This window comes from Periophthalmus magnuspinnatus, chromosome 9 (assembly GCF_009829125.3).
Source record: "Periophthalmus magnuspinnatus isolate fPerMag1 chromosome 9, fPerMag1.2.pri, whole genome shotgun sequence".
In the NCBI taxonomy this organism is placed as follows: Eukaryota; Metazoa; Chordata; class Actinopteri; order Gobiiformes; family Gobiidae; genus Periophthalmus; species Periophthalmus magnuspinnatus.
This window is the reverse complement of record NC_047134.1, coordinates 27,910,968-27,928,870: the sequence shown is the minus strand read 5'-3', so window position 1 is coordinate 27,928,870 and position 17,903 is coordinate 27,910,968. Positions and strand designations below refer to the sequence as shown.

At 36.5% G+C, this 17,903-nt stretch overlaps 1 protein-coding gene across 1 annotated transcript in view; it reads right to left on the bottom strand.

Moving 5' to 3' along the window:
* Positions 1–17,903, bottom strand: part of ccser1 (coiled-coil serine-rich protein 1) — a 219,496-nt gene that overhangs the window by 185,093 nt on the left and 16,500 nt on the right. The window contains exons 8-9 of the mRNA XM_055223972.1: positions 15,457–15,547; positions 11,835–11,940 (exon numbers count right to left, since the gene is read on the bottom strand). Of these exons, the coding sequence (XP_055079947.1) occupies positions 11,835–11,940; positions 15,457–15,547 (197 nt within the window). The remainder of the gene's footprint in view (positions 1–11,834; positions 11,941–15,456; positions 15,548–17,903) is intronic.

Below are 17,903 nucleotides of genomic sequence, written 5' to 3'. Positions count from 1 at the left end.
CACTAATTACCAGCACAACTTTTCCAGGAGTCTCTCACTAAAGTCCCACGTGTGACATTACATTTCCTGTTTCACGGAACTACGGCAAGCCCCAGTGCCCAAAAATGTTCTGTTGTATCAAACGCCCCCCAGCGCTACTAGATCAGTATTATAACAAAGATGTCTTCCATAGATCACAGACACCACAGAGATTTGGGGAAATGTATCTGACAAATTTGCAGTTTATGAATCTAATAAACTGCAAAGGAGAAGAAAAAGTTTAAGGAAAAAAAGACTTTATCAGCATGTAATTAAAGAGCTGATACAGAAATTCACCTAAATCAATTAACCTGGGACATAATCTATAAATTACATCCGGGGTCCATGGGTGATTTAATTATTCAGAAGTGAATTATCTTCCTACAGAGATGTGGTGAAGAAGAGTCTAAGAAAAGTGTGTTATTTCAGAAGAAAACATTATATACTAACGCTCAAAAGTTTGCACATGCTTTTCCATTTATTTTTCTTCTTTATTTCTATGATTATTTGCAATGTAGATGTAGAATAAACACATTTAAGAGACTTCATCAAGGAGGTCATTGAGAGAAGAAGGGTTTGCAGCTCTGTCAACAAAGCAAGACCAGCTACTTTGAGGATTTGAATATAAAGATCATTTCGGGTAACTAGTTTTAGTCGTAGGATCTGGCAACCCAAAGTGAGGAGCTCTCTGCATCTTTGTATCAAAATCAAATCTGTGAAAATGAATCACTGACTGCAAACATAAACTGCAGCCCTACTTGATCATTTTTTAGCATTTCTGTTTCAAAGTTTTCTTACAATAGATATTCAAACTCTATAGATCTTGAAAGCAACGACCGGTACTTAGAAAACTGCCCTATATACATAATGTTTCCTCCATAATCAGCACACAGCCTTCTGTTCTCAGCATTGGAAAGGTAATGGTTTAGACTAAAGCCATGGGAACAATACAACACTAAACACACTTTTATCGCAGCGTGTAGCTTCAAAAAGTGATGAACACGGCGGGATACCACACACACACACACACACAGACGTACACAGAGATGGAAGACGGAACAACGCTAAGAAGTCTGAAAAGCCCGATGAACCAAATGGGAGGCCGTCTTTGGTCCATATGCTGCAAAACCTGTATTACGCGTTTTACAATCTGCCAACAAAGAGACTAGAACAAAACAGCATGAAATATGATGAAATGGCTTTAATAAAGACGTTTTGATTAGAGTTTGACTAGTGACTTTCCAAGAGAATACTTTTGTTTGCTTCAAGTGCAACATGGCAGTTTTTTAAGTTAAATCATGCATATTTTTGGTGTGTAATATCAAACAGGGCTGTAGGATGAAAAGAATCGAAATCGCTATAAGAAAATAGCAAAGGCAGCACTTGTTTAAGTTCCATAATTTCCTCCACAAACAACTAAATATCCTGTTTAATTCTGCATAAAAACTGCTAACCCTGTAGTTTAGATCTGTACAAACATGTGCTGAAATACATGTTGTTCTTTTATTAGTTTTGAATCTTAGTCTGTCAGTTCATCTGGACGTATTTACTTCCAAATGTGAACTTTGAACAGAAAGCCATTATTAAACAAATATCACAATTCGATATTTTTCCCAAATCATTCAGTTCTAATATCGAGATTATCAGAGTACTTTTCTAACCGTGAGAGGAGGGCTGTCACGGTTTGAAAAGGTCTGACAAACACTACAAATTGAGCTACTGTTGCCATGGAGAAACTTGCACAAGCAGACCTGGTCCATAGTTTGCGAAAAATAAACAAGTGGTTTTACAATATATGCTATGGAGAAAAACAAAAACTTATTCTTTGTTGAGCACCCCAGTTTTGATTCAAACAACTAACTTGTTTGGGATCATTGTTTTTGCAGTGAAACAACCTACAGCACCTCTCAAATGTTTTCCTCAGCGCAGCAGACCACTGAAAAATATGCATTCTTAGTATAAGTGGGCTCGCATTTCCTCTGATCTGACCTGTAACTTGATCTATTGAAGTATTTCTGTAGCTCTCACAACTCCTTCGGCGCATCATTAGTATTCACATGCACGAATCAACTCTTTGGGGCTCCCCGCGTTTTAATTCGAGCTATTCCAACTTATTTCCGATCAGCGTTTTTGCAGTGAACAAGGGTACGCCTCTCAAAAACTCTTTTCATTACCGGAGCAGGCCACTTGGTGTGAGGAGTATTTTATTTACAAATGAGAATCCGGCGTTCCCAGTGAAAGCAGAGGAGGAGCGGTGGAAGCCAGAGCTAATTAGTCTCTCTGTGTTCAACATTTAATAAACCCAAAAAAATGATGTAAATGAGGTGCCCAAACTGAGTACTGTACAAACGCAGTGTGTTAGACGGCACATGTGGAAACCATTAGACCCTCTCAAAAAACATGAAGTAAAAACACCTCAAAGAATCATTTTGTGTGATTTAAAGTGCTTTTTGTTGATAGTGGGCATTAGGAAAATAAAATTATATGTGAAATTATTATGAAAATGTAAGTGGTCGCAATTTTATATATAGCGGTTTTTCCACCTTCAAGGCTCTCAAAGCACGTTACATCAAGAAACCACTCACCCATTCGCGCACACATTCACCCACCAGTGTACACAGACACTGGGGGTGGGGTGGGTTAAGTGTTTTGCTCAAGGACACAACAATAGCATACATCTGAGAGCTAGAATTGCTCCGCCAACTGCCAATCTCTGGATCAGTGGACACTCTACCAACTAAGCTACTATCACCCATTTAGGTAACTTTATTACCCATTATACAGGATTTTTAAATGACTTTTTGACATTTGAAGCGCTGTTCCTGACTTTTACGGTCTTAAAAACTTTTTTAAAAAACAGAACTAGTTCATTTTAAACAGTTTGCAGTGGTTCAAATTTGCTCCTCACTTACCTTATGCCTTTTGGAGCATCCTAATTATTCACCATGATGAGTTTATTGGCACTTTTCACAACTCAGAGGCCAGCGGTGGTTTGTAATACAGTAATGTTAAAAACAACTAGCATGCTAACAGCGCATCAGCTTTACTTCCTGGTTTGCGGATGATAAAAATGCTTTATTATTATTAGCTGCAGAAAGAACACAGTGGCCTCATTTTGACTTTAAGCTGCTTTTACAATATCTCTGTACTGGGGTAAGATAAATGTTACTTTATTACATGTCAACAATCAGGTGTTGATACTTCACATTGGATGACTTAAAATAAAGTTCATACAACATAGGGCTGTCATCGACTACACTAATTCTTGTTGGACCAAAGAGCTGCCCGATTAGTGGACAAAAGGGGGCGAGGCAAAAGCTCTTAAAACTGTTACGTATCTCTATGGATCTGACCCAAACTGCACTCACAAGACCACACCTGCAGAAGGACTTCATGCAAAAACTATTATTTATGCAGAAAAAGTACTACATGAAATAATGTACTGATAGACAGATTTAACTTGTGAATCTGTGTTTTTACAGATAAATACCAAAAAACATCAAATCTTCAGCTAACTCACTGACTAACCTCTCTTTTCTGCTGTCGTCCCATATAAATCTAAATAAAATGATTAGTCGGCTAATGCAAATTTTGATCGATTAAGACACCTTCAACCGATTAATCGATTAAACGACTAAAGGCCTACAGCAAAAACAAAACATAAAACAAATTATTTAATGCTGGGGTACTTTTTCTTTTAAGTATATTGTAAATGCTGACTGCTGTGCACTGCTGTCTGCATCGAATTATGCAAGAAGATAATATTAAAATGTAAGCAGCAAGCTTTTTGAGTTAACAAGAGGGAGACAGCCCCCAAAAAAATTAAATATGCATGAGCTCTAGATATGTTTTAGATGTAGAAATAACATTAGGACATGGCTAAAAGCTACTGGAAAATAATGCACAATTTATATCCAAAACACACAAATTGGAATATTATACAAAAATGGCTAATGTAGGGATTAATGTTGCACTAAGTGAGTTCTCTGGTGGAGGTTCAGGTACCTGCTCGTCTCCATGGACATGTTAATGCTTTGTTTGGAATGTCCCACAGTATGGTATTAAAATTATATGGAGAGGAGACCGAATGTGTCTTTTTCCAGGTATTTTTGAACAATAAAAAAATATGTAATTGAATAAATGCGAATCAGATAAGTTTAATGCCACACTACAAAACATTCCTGGCAAAGCAGTTACATCTCCATGGCGCCAGAAAAGCTAGAAAGTAATACAAAATCATTTGAATTGGAGGCACCTGCCAAATTGCATGCCACTCTAATTTCTGAGTTCATAGGTTGGACCAAATTGGACCCATTTACTAAAGATGATTTTTCCTGTGACTCTTTGTGTTTAACAGCAGGGGGCGCTCTTTGGACAATTATCCTCCAGTCACTCACAACACCAGGAGCGATCACTAACTAAAGCCCATGAACCTGAACACGAACCTCACGGAGCGATGTTTCATTCATTAAATCTGCGTTTAGCATAAAAACAAACCGGTAAAAGTGAGAAGCGAAAGAACAACAAATTGATTTTGAGTCACTATGGTAACGAGGCAGTACCCTGTAATTTCCGTGTTTTCCAAAGGCACAAAATGATTATCAAATGTATACATAAAATCAGATCTGCTCCTTTCATTACAATAAAGATCTTTATTAAAAAATTTATGTAGAAAGTTGTTGCACGAGAGATGTTAATTTAAACATTTAAAGCTCCAACGTGTAACATTTTCTGTAGCGAGGATGCATACTCAATAGCGATAGACAAGTTTTATACAGTGGTGTGTCATGAAAACAAACAGGTAGAGTCAGGTCTGTGGAGAGGTAAGCCCACTCAGACGTAGAATGCATGTTACAAAACAGCCAAAATCTGAAATGAATACTTTTATAGCAGTCTAATGTTACATGATGGGGCATTAATATTATTGTGAATGACTAGTGAAGCGTTATCAATTGTAATTATGCACCTTAACAATCCAGGACATTCAACTGGAGTCTAGACTAGACGTTTGAAGAGTTGAAGATATTTTGCCTCTGAACCGAGGGTTTGATCTCAAGTCAGTAACAGTAACAGGAATAATACGGAAAATTGATACGAAAAGAATCAATTTTTACTGCAGAAAGAAAAATGCACAGCCCTTGACTCATTTTAGAAAACTGAAATTGGAGATAAAGCATCCTTTGATGTGTGCATTTTGTGAACTGATTAGAAAACATAAATTGTAAATCGATTTGGATCTGCAGTACTTCTAAGAAAAATCACAAATGGATTTTTTTCCCCAAAATCATGCAGCCCTTAAAGCCTCGCTGCACAACTTTTTCGCAAAAAAATAGACGAAAGTAAAAGTGTCTTATTTTAAATTGCACTGAAAACTTGCATCCTTACCATGAGCATGCTTGCATCTCCACAAACCTGACTCCTGACTATAAAATTCAACAGTATGGCTCAAAAATGTATCTACAGTGCCATCTCGAGAAGGTTACGCAGTGTTACTTTAAAATAATTATCATAAATGGACTTCCTGGCTACTCTGAGCTGTTCCAAAGTGCGACACGTTTACTAAAAGCTAAACTAGCATCAAAACCGCTAGCTTTTATAGCATTAAGAGCTGCTAGGACAATCTGCCTAACAGCATTCTCTCGCCTTAATGATTAATGCACAATCACGTCTAAAACAATAGATATACTGGGCAGCCCCACATCTGATAAAAGCTAATGTAGTGAACAGTTTCGTGGTAGGCAGGACACAGGGACAGTAGTTGCTAGGCGACCGGTGGACTCCCAGAAGTTTTTGCTTTGAGGCACAGAATGACAGGAGTGTATTGTCTGCGCTGACAGATCACACATTCTCACTGGTACAAGGCGCTCTTTGTTCTACAGCCCCATAAGTGTGCAGAGATGTTACAAGAGGCATTGTTTTTCCCATAGTCTTTGTAATAATAGTGGTTTAATAGCTTTGTGGCGTATTCAGTTGTATGCAGAATATGTTTAAAGAGAGGGGATTATGCAACAACAACTTTCTACAATGTTATAATGTTGTTCCTTCCTCAAAAACATGCCTGAACTGATTTTATATGTCATCCATGCATGTTTGAGTGATCTTGTGATCTCTATCTTAATCTCTAGTTGAACCCTCCTTGAGATTAGCTGTACAGTCCTATCCAAGACCCATAAGTTTATGTCACCACAATTTTTCATAAATATACAAAAGCATGATATACAACGATATACTACAACTTCACAACCCTGATGTTTGAAAGGGTTCGCTCAAACTGCAAACACAAATAGACAACAATAACATGACTTTTTTATGATTCTCTGTCCAACATGCAGATCCAGGAGGATTATGAGAGTTTAAGATTGTATACACTTTCTGGACTAGAACGTGGTCGTTGTAAACATATGTTTCTGTTGTGCTTTATATGAAATTAAGATTTCAAGTTATTGCTTCCACAAAGTCTGCAAAAACAGAGTGATATCCAGGGCACTGCCGTTGCTGCTGGAAGGCTAACCATTACTATAGTAAATATTTTTTTGTTTTGTGATTTTTGCACCAACATGCTGCTAATTAATATCAGTTAAAATAAAAAAGGGTGATGATAAAATCCATGTATCTTTCAGAAGAAGACAGGACCTCAGAGAACCACCAACACAGGGCATGGATGGTACACATAAGTGAACCAACTAAAACCATTTTAACAAATTTAGTTTTACAACATTCATCACTTTTATCTACAGAGTGCTGTGGCAGTATGAGGACTTTGTACCAGATGCCTGACCTGTTACTGAATGAAAAGAAGATGAAGTAAAGCAGCACATGGCATGATGAGTATTCTTTGTGCATGTACATTTCTGCATTGTTGCCTGATTCCAGGTAAATTATTGTATTGTAGTAAAATAATAAAATGTAATGGTAATTATGTACAACACAAAGTAGATAATCATAGCCTGTGTCCACAGGCTAAGACTATGTCTTCACACTGTCCAGCTCCAAACTGCTGGACAGCTGTGCTCTCTCTGTGTGTTTGATTCATTTAAGACAATACAGAAGTGTGGAAAACTACACTGTTTTTGTGTACTTGTTTTAGTTCAAATTGTTCTAAGGACATTTGATGTTGTGTGTAGATGTATTTGTAAGGACTGAATTAAATGACATTGAAAAAATAAAAATAATTTAAAAGGTTCCATTTTGATGATTAGGTAAAATAAGATAAATATGTGCATTCAGCATGAAGTTATGTTTGAAAAGTGATGTTTGTGTTGTGAAAATATATGCATAAAGAGTTACATACTCTTTATGCATATTTTATGAAGTTTCAAAACCTAAACATAATTTTAAAGGGTAAAGGATTAAAGTAAAGAGTAAAGAGTAAAGAGTTAAAGTAAAGGGTAAAGGGTTAAAGTAAAGGGTAAGTAATTAAGCTTCAAGCCTAAACATCATTTTATTACACAACAGCTTTCAATATTATTTTTAAGCAAATCCAGCAACTTGTTTCTTTCAGTGTGCAGGAGAAACCTGCTTCGCCTGCAGCAGATCAGTGTCCCCTCGAGGGAGAGACAACACAGAGAGAGGGAGACAGGGCAACCCTTGGGCGACGCACTTTGGTCTCTATCCTCTGCTAAATCCAAATTATACCTTTCCTCATGCATTATAATTGTTGTGTTCAAAATCTATATGAGAATTAAATTAAAAGACTAGAGCTGGAGGGATCACAATCTACATTACAATTTGAATAGACACTGTTTAAAAATTACAAAGGTTGCTTTGAAAACAAAATGTTCCTTCTTTTTATTTATAAAGCCTTCTAGCACTGTAATAATGATAATAGACTTACACTTGTAATGCGCTTTGTCAAAGCCTCTCAAAGCGCTATCGTGTAATCATTACTCATTCACTACACACTCGGTGGTGGTAAGCTACTTCTGCAGCCACAGGTGCCCTGAGTTAGACTGACCGAAGCAAGGCTGCCAATCTGCGCCATCGGCCCCTCCAAACACCACCTATCTCTCAGGCACACATACCACAGTCATATTAGGTAATGTGTCTTGCCTAAGGACACAACGACATAGCTTAGTCACAGACCTCTACACACGTCCTGAAATACATGAGATTCTTACATAAGCTTTGCAGTTCAGTATTTTCTCATTATGTATTTAACCATAAATTGCAAATGGGACCAAATGTAGGGAAAACACACTTGCTATAGGCCAGTGGTTCTTAACCTTGTTGGAGGTACTGAACCCCACCAATTTCATACGCACATTCACCGAACCCTTGTTTATTGAAAATTTTTATTTTTCAAATTCAAGACATATGTATGTTTTACTGGTGCACAAAATGAACCGTGCATTGACATCACTGTGTTCAAAGAATAAAACCAGTACAATGCATAAACTCACAACAAATTACATACATACCTTTTCACAAAGACATGACCTTTTTTAATACTACCACACTGAAATTATTTTAATTTTTAACCTTATGTATTTCAATAATGAACTTACTGTATTTATGCTATTTATTATTTTTAACATTTTAACACACCCATCACCTAATTTCCATCAGGCTAGAATAATAATGAATATTTACTGCAAATCAGTGTGACTTCTGCTGTTGCCTTTGAGAGACCAGTTCAGAAATGCATGGCTTCACCTTGGCAAGTGCCACCAAAGTCTGTTCCTTTTCTTCGTTTTTATGTTGTTTTATGTTTTTATGCCATTCAAACGGCTCATTTAAGTTGGGCAGGTACTTCGATAGACGCATCAAAGGGTGCATTTGTTGAATTGGGCCAACGTCTGAAGACACTCGCAGTCCGCTAATCATATGAGTCGGGTGTGTGTCTTGACCTCCGCCGAACCCCTGAGACTGACTCACCGAACCCCTAGGGTTCGATCGAACCCAGGTTAAGAACCACTGCTATAGGCCAAGATTAAAGAGACCAAAGACCAAAGGGGATAAAATAATAAAAAAGGTAAGTTCCAAAGTCTGTATAGATATTTTGAATTTCTCACCTAGATTATGAGCAGACGCTGGGTAAAATGTGCCTCCTGTTCATAACAGCGTCGCAGTGAGTTTGGTGGGGAGTTAATCTGACGGACATAGAGATTATCAGAGCCCTGTGACAAATCCTCTTCCGTACTGTGCAAACAATGGATTTATCAAGAAGCATGCAGAGCGCACACCTCTGGACACTGTAAACATCAAAGCAACGGTTTGACAAGGCCTGAACCACGTGGGAAAGATGTCATATTCGATAACTGTGTTTTGCCCTGCACTAACAATGTAGGTGCGATATTTTGATGTTCTTCTTTTTGACAATTAATGCATAAAATAAACCTAACTCATAATCTGTATTTTTTTTTTTTTGTATTTTTTTCTATCATTTTCCCCAAATAATGTGCACTGAACAGCTCAAATAAAGTATCATTTCTATTATTTAGGCAGCAGGTAGGCCAAAACAAAATATCCTCAGCTTGAAAGTGCAAATATCAGCCCAATATATCTCAGTCTACAGCTATAATAAAGCATGAACAAAGACTTAATTCATAATGAGGCTTATTAACTACTTAAATGTTAGACGTTAATTAACTAGTTACAAAACTGAGTCATTATGAATTAAGTCTTTGTTGACGTTTTCTTGAGGCTAATTCATGTGTACTTATCATAAAACCTTACCAAAATAACAGAGCTTCATATTTCATTCAGTATTGCCCGCTCCATGACCACCTTGAGTCAATTTTCGAGAAACTTGCAGCTATAGTGTACGCGTTAAGAACACCATTCAGGCAGATGGCTTCAATACTCCAATCCAGAGTGCAGTTTTATACAAATGAAATAAAGTGTCAGACAAAAGTTTGCCTCTTCTCTCGCTTGATTCACAGACACTGTCTAGACACTCCAAATGTATTTCTATTCAGGAGCACACTTTAAAAACAGATTGAGCAAAATGTCAGGGCTTACAGCAGTGTAGTACAAGTCACCCAACGTCCCATTCACACAAGAAACAGCACAGCTCAAAGTACACACCTTACTTCTATTTCTACCTGCGTTATTTTTTTAGTTACTACGCATTTTAATAGCACTGTACCTGCTAGAAAATGTCAAAAAAACTATTTCATTTTAAACAGTCTGCAGTGGTCCAAAGTTATTCCTTTCTCAACTTATGCATTCAGAGTATTCTAATCAAGATGAGTTTAACAGCACTTTTTACAACTTTCAGAGATGTCACGGTAATGTTAACAGCAAGTAGCATGACAACAGACTTACGTCCTGGTTCGTGGATGATAAAAAACGCTTCAGAATTAGATGCAGGCAACACACAGCGGGCTCAGTTTGACCCATTGAACTGCTTTTATAATAAACAGTGGCAACACACATGAAAAAAATCAGCTTTAACTTGTACTTACTTGCATAATAAGATTTTTGAAGTAACAGTACTTTACTCTTCTCACTGTGAGTAAGTGACAAAAGCTTTATGCTGACAGTATTCAATTGTATGAACATTTGTTTGCACCAGTCCCTCAGATAATGAATAGCTCTTCTCATACAGTCCGTTCTTTGGAAATACCAAAATCTGTGCAATATGTATCCATTTCTCTGTCCAACTGCATAAACGCTGTTACGTCTAAACAGCTGCTCTGTACTTGAATAATATGCTAAAATGATTCCCCGGGTCTTCCGTCAACAAAGGTGGATGATCCAAAAATGAATTAAATTATAATTCTTGGCTTGCGCATATATTGTAGACTATAATGTTTTTTTAAAAGCCTGAATTAAAAAAGAACAAAAACTTTTACCATTTATTTCAACAAAGACATTTACAAGCACATCTATGATTGTGGTAAATTATCTGAATATTGTGATCAGGGTCATTCGTTGCTTTCCTACTAAATCACATGCACACACTTTCTGAAACTCTTCTCTTAACATTTGGAAATTTTGACCAACTAAAAAGTGCATGTGTAGTTCAAAGGATGCAAGTTAAGCACCGTAGAATACACAGAGGAGGGGCGCTTTTGTCCTGAGGGATGCTATTCACCTCAAACTGCCCTGACACTGGGTTTGATTACTCTACCTGTTGAGCTTTTGTTTGAGCTTTCTACTATTATTGTATATTAGAGCTCAATGTGCTTAAATAGCCTCTCAGGGACAAATAAAGTGATATTGATCGATCTGATTTCTGGATGTTTAAGATTATTTAAATGGCAAGTAAACCACAAAATCTGATGTGAGTATTCAGAGGGAGCGTGACTTAGCTGTTTATATGTCATTTTAATAGTCTTACAACTCCAAAAATCTGAAAAGAAGCTAATTTCTGAATGCGTGAGTAACCGCAGCCAGTGTCTCTACAAATAAGGAGGATCAGAGGTGGAGCATTCTGGGATAAAGAACAAGTTTATCCATCATAGTGAGGATAAATCAGTAAGTAATTCAAGCCACAGAGAGAGTCTGAGGTAATAATGACCTGCTGACAATAGACCTGCTAATACAAGGGCTTTATTACCCTCTGGCTCCATAAAATCAAATAAGCTTCATCCACAGAGCAGACAGAGGACTGCGCACTCTAGGTCCTCAAGATGTCCACCAAGATTTACATTAAATTAGGCCAATGAATTATTATTTTTTTGACTAACTGTCCTATTCACATTAGGAATTTAGGATTTTTATGATAGGCATTGTGATTAGATTTGCGATTCCTGTTTTAAAAAATTGACTCAAAGTTCACATTGTATTTCGTGAACGCAACCTCTTGATAATTTTGAATGTTTAGTCGATAAATACAGTGAGATTTTTACTGCAGGAGAAGCAGTGTTTACCTGTGGCTGTGGTCTCTTCCCAGGATGCGCTCTCCGGTCGGGTCCAGAGGTGAATGGAGCAGGTTTAAACAGGAGGTCAAGGACTGACTCGAGTTTTCCCGGGACACTGCACAAACAAAAAGAACAACGTGAAGATTAGATTTCAATATAAATCAATATTGTAATGTAGTCACGTTTTTTATAGTAGAACAGATAGTATGTGTAATCTTATATTGCAAAAGTGGGTAGAATGGCCAAAATAAGTCATAGGATCTGGAAACCCAAAGTAAAAACCAAATCAATCTATCCATCTATCAACCTATCAATCTATCCATTTATCTATTTATCTATTTATCTATGTATGTATTTGTTTATTTAATTTTATTTATTTATTTTTTTAGAGTTGTTTCCTTATTTTATTTCTTTATTTACAATGAGCTAATGTTTTATTATTACTGAGCGGGTAAAATGAATGAATGAGTCATGAAGATAAAACTACTTTTGACATTCACTTTCAGGGTTGAGTCTCCATTCTCTTTTATTTATTTTTTTCCTTTTCCTTTCTTCCCTTATTATCTTCTATATTCTATATAATCTATTAATTTTTACACACATGTATTTTTATTTTAAATATCTGAATGTGATTTTAACATGTTAACATCAAACTAGTGCTACTGTTAAAATACTAAAAATACTAAATAATACTGACTAATTCTGTTACAATAGTACTGCGATACTTCAGATTTCGATTTCACTACTAAGGAAAAGACTCAACACCAATTTTGACACCACTGTGAATTTAAATGAATGAATGTAGTTTTTTTGTTTTAGTTTTTTTTTTTCCCCATAACATCTAGCTCTGTTATAGACCCAGATTATTCCAAAACAGTTGAGGAAAGCTCCAAGTTTGTCCTGCGGAGTTTGTCCAGGTGAGACATATCAGTGCTTTGACATTTCCTCAAACGTGTGTAAAGGTCCCAGTGTCTGCCTGTGTCCTGTCTGCTCCTCTGTTCACAGACATGAGTCACAGATCAGAGGAGCACCATCACACAGAGAGGGCTATGATACTACAGTAGTGATGACAGCTTTAGTCAGGAGTTTAATAGCCAAGTGATTTTATATGGCCTTTTACTTTTAAACCACTTTATGTTTTCATGTTTATTCGACAGGGATAAGTTTGGAAGGAAATGTGACTCTATCCAGCCTAGTAATAATAGGAAAATACTGTAGGGAACCAATCAGAGCCAGGCAGAATTGGCTTAATCAAAAAAAAAAAAATCTCCTTGATTCTTTAACTGTAAACTCTGCAACAGGAAACAGACTCTAACCTTCTAACTCAACACACAATCGATTGATTATGCCTTGGTAACTTATTATTTCGTTGCAAATTTTACTCTCTGAATTTAGACTGTTGAGTTTGGGGATTTGAAAATGTGCTGAATATTTAAAAGGTGAACTTTTCATTTTGAATTTTTTTTAACTTAGAAAAACAGCAACTGGAACTTAAAAATTTCAAAGTGAAAAATTCTTCTGACGAAATAAATCATTTTCCATGGACGAGTTTGTTTCAGCAAATAAATTTAGGTGACATTAGCTTTCAATTAGGGATGCAACGCTACTGATGCCGGTAGGATATGGGATATCGGCACCAATCCAGAAAAATTCGCTGGATCAAACAGATTGTAAAAATCAGTTCAGCCGATATTCTGGATGGATCTACAAACTGAAATAAAACTGTCTGTTGTTGACACAGAACATCTTATAATGTCTGAGTTACTTACAGGATAAGTAACAGCTGCACAACACTGTCATAGGTTATTTTTTCTGCAGTAAATTTGTAGATAATAACACTGTAACCCATGCAAAAAAACGCAAAACAACCACAGTCTCAACTCACTAGAGAGTCTCCAAAACAGACCAGTAACTGAGGATAATAGAACATTTACAAGAACAACAAAATGTGTCAACTCTGAGCTGAACACAAAGTACCAGATCATTACAATATAGTTCGAATAGTAAATGTAAAAGCTGAAAATATAGACGACATTCTCATAGTGGTTTAAATGAGCCATTCAAAGTTGCCTGAACAAGTGAATTCTTTTGCCATTCTCAGATAATGCTCTATACAGATCTATGGCCGTGTGCAGTGAGTCAGTGTGAGTGCAGAAGTCTTTTAATTAGCAGCGTTCAAATTGAGCGAGAGGCAGAACCCCACTGTTTCTCTCTCAGCTCTGAGTCCAGTCCCCAGACCTTATGAGGGCAGTCCATCAAAGCTTTAATTTCAGCTACGGTTTACACGGCGCAATCCTGATATGAAAAGGTGAGCCAAACTGTTACAGGGAGTATTACTGTGCATATATTAATGTGAGAGAGAGTGTAAAGAGTCCGCCACCTGTTTGTCTCCATGGAAAAGTTATTGCTATGACTAAAATGCTCCACAGTATTGCATTAAACTTATCTATATTAAGACAATAATTTGAGACATGGCCTGTGGAGAGATGACTTCACACAGAGTAAAAATACATGCTTTTCAAGGTATATTCTAGCCATAAAAACATTGATTTTGTCTTTATTTAAGAGCAGATAACTTTAATGCCATACTGCGTTAAAGCAAAGCATCGCCATGGAGTTAAGCAGGATCAGCAGACCCATACCCAAAAAGCTACACAGTGCACCTTTAATTGAGCAAAATCTGAACTTGAAGCCACAATGTTATATGTTCTAATGTTATAATTTGGATATTCTCAATCGCAATATTGATCTAAAACAAAACTGGTCCGCTAACTTTCACAACTGTCCTTTCATGCTACACAAACACCTCGCTGAATCCTAGAAGTACCATTGTTTATAAAAAATTAAAAAAAAGCGACAATGAAGTCAGTACAGAGCACAGACTGTATAAAGACGTGGACTAAGGGAGTGTGACGTTACCCGTAGCGTTCGGCTCCCGTCAAATGAAGCTCATCGAGACTAGCAGTGAAAGGGGTGAATTTGGAGCTGAGTTCCAAACCAAAGAGTCAATCTGGAGTGAGGCTGTTGGAGGTAATGGCCCTTCCCGCCCGGAGCACTGGTTTAGCAGTAAGTGAGCGCTTTGCAACGCTGTCAATTAAACCTGTTGCTAAGGATAGCAGGAGTGACCTCAGGGAAAGATGGTGCCTGATTTGTCTGTTATTAATGTTCATATCTTACGTACAGACACAATAAATAAATAAAAAAAACAGGATCATGTAGAGTGGGTTAATACAGACATTTTAAGACCAAAATGACGAGTCTGACAGCAGCAGCTACAGAGACGGTTTTTCAATGTAAAATGAATTAGAGCCAGAGTCGATGGAGATGGAAGTGCGCCCATGCTCACTTCCTATTTGGAACGCAGTGGCTAGCAGGTTAGCTATTTTCATTTATACAAACAGTCTATGGTACAGAGCTTTAGGAGCATGTCGGTGGTGGTAAAAACTGGGGTAGATCGACACAATGACGTCTTGAATACAGGGAAAAAAAAAAAAAGATTACTCAAACATGCACAAATCACTCCAAATACAACTTTGAGAGAGTAAATTGGGAAGGGAAATAATTATAATATGGTTAAAAGCAAGATTTTGTATAATATGTTTCCTTTAATTCCTTAGTATTAAAAACATACCATGCCGATGCCTCTGATCATCTGACAGCTCCAGGTCCAACATCAAATCGTCCTCATCGAGCTCTGACGAACCAAGATTGTTCAGAACATCCTGGAAAAACACAAACCAAATGTGCTTTTAGATTTCAGAAAACAAAGTAAAAGGAATTGTTCAGCATTTGCAAATTTTACTAAAAGTCTCTGCTCACAATAGTAACATTTTAAACTTGATTTCAATACTAAGGAGTAGACTTGATATTCAATACCAATCTGATACCACAATATTTTAAATTACTCTTTATTTAGACAGTAGAATATGAACGTTAAATGGTAGTACTTTCTTTTGTATTACCATGTGGCCTTATATCTGTGTATTCCCTCTGTAGTCCAGGTAGTTTCCATAGTGGTCCATGGGCGTATACTAGTCTATGTGTCTTATAATTGTTCTGATACAGCTCAAAATCATTCTAAAGCTATTCAGGAAAGGTTAATTGCTGTCCCATGAATGTGACTTTTTTAGTATCGATACCTGCTCAAATGAGTATCAAGTTTTGATACTAGTTTCAGTATCTGTTAGTATCTGATTTTCGATACTTTTGACAACCCTACAAAGTTCTAGATAAAACATAATTTTACATTTTATCAGAAGAGAATCTGAAATGAGCATGTAAGTGAAATAGCTGTGATAGTTCAATGTCTAATGGTTCGTCTGAGAGGATAAAATGAGACAGTTTTTCAGACCACCCTGATGTAACTGTGATTCATAGAGTACTGCTGCCATCTAGCGGTCACAGTAAAAAAAAAAAAAAAAAAAAAAAAATGAAGGCGTTTTGAGAAAGTGCAGTTTTGTGGGGTGATTTATTGAACATGCACTAATGTAGATGAATGGTTCAGCTGTCAAAACACAACAGTAGTTTGTGTTCAGTTGATGATTCTGAACAAAAGAAAGTTTTCTATAAAGTGTTTTACAAAAATCCAAATGGTTTATTGTTTATATTCCTGTCCACATAAACAGAGGTTATTTTCTTCAGTAAAGCCAATAAATATGTAATTTTTCAGAATAGAATTGTCAGTAGACGGTGCATAAAGGTGCACTATGCGATTTTTCTGGAGGGGAGGGGACAGGAGGGTGCCACCTGCTTGCCTCCAAGCTATTGCATTACATGAAACTTTCCACAGTATGGCATTATCACATGTTTTCAATTACATACCAGGCAAAGCAATAACATTTCCATGGAGACGAGCAGGTGGCAGACCCTTCCACCAGAAAAGCTGCATTGTGTATCTTTACCACTAACAAAATACGGTAACGCTTAGCCTTAATAAAGCATGAACAAAGACTTAAAGGTCCTATATTATGCAAGATTTACTTTTGTGAGCTTTAAGCCGTGTTATAATGGCGTTACCTCCTCAAAAACAAACCTGAAGGTGTGTTTTGTTTCATTCACACACAACTCCAGGTATATTTGTGATGAAGAAACAGCATTACAACATAGATGAGAAAATAGTGTAAAATGGTTCCTTTAAGGATGATTCAGGATTAGTAACTACCTAATAAAAACCCCTATTAACCCCTATTAAATAGTTACTAAGCCTCAATCATGAGTTAAGTCTGTTTATGCTTTAAGGTTAATTAAGGTGTAATTATTATAAAACTACGAGGAACTATATTAGTCACCAAAGTTTAACCTAAATGTTGTACTAGTCTGTAGATATTGGTGGATGAACATGTCTCTAAAAACTAAAAATTTGGGGAAAATCTATAGTGATTTGTATAGTGATCTGATGAGCTTTGTAATTGGGATTATATTTGCGATTTATGTTGTAGGAACAGGATTCTGTTCAAAGTTCATTTTAAACGCATCCAGAAGAATTGACAAAAAGACTGAAATATGAACTGACAAACTAATACAAGAATCATATTTCAGAAGATGTTTGTACAGATATAAACTACAGGTGTTAGCAGATTTATGCAGAATAAAACAGAAGATTTTGTTGTTTGTGGAGTAAATACTAAAAAAAGTACTTAAAAAATCACTGCCTTTGCCCCGATTTGCTAAAAATGTCCATTTGATTGCGGTTAATCTTGCAGCCCTATGAGAAACTACAGTATTCATCATAATTCACCCTAAAAGCCATACTAGTCCTGGAGGTTGTCATAACACTAAAATTTCAAAGTTGATTTCAATACTAAGGAGTAGGCTTGACACTTAATACCAATTTTGATACCACAAAAGTAATTCAACTAGTTTTATTTCCAAAACAATATAATAGTTTTTATATGTAGGCCTGTCATAATAATCACTAAGCCCCTTTTAAGGCTAATTATTGGTACATTCTGCTATTTTTTTGTTGCAGCTCATGTCTTTTAATGAAATGGGATTATTTTCATTATTTAAATCTTAATTAGGATGTTTCAATATTATCGTTTATCGCAATACTAGTCTGTAGCGATACAAAGTGCTTTA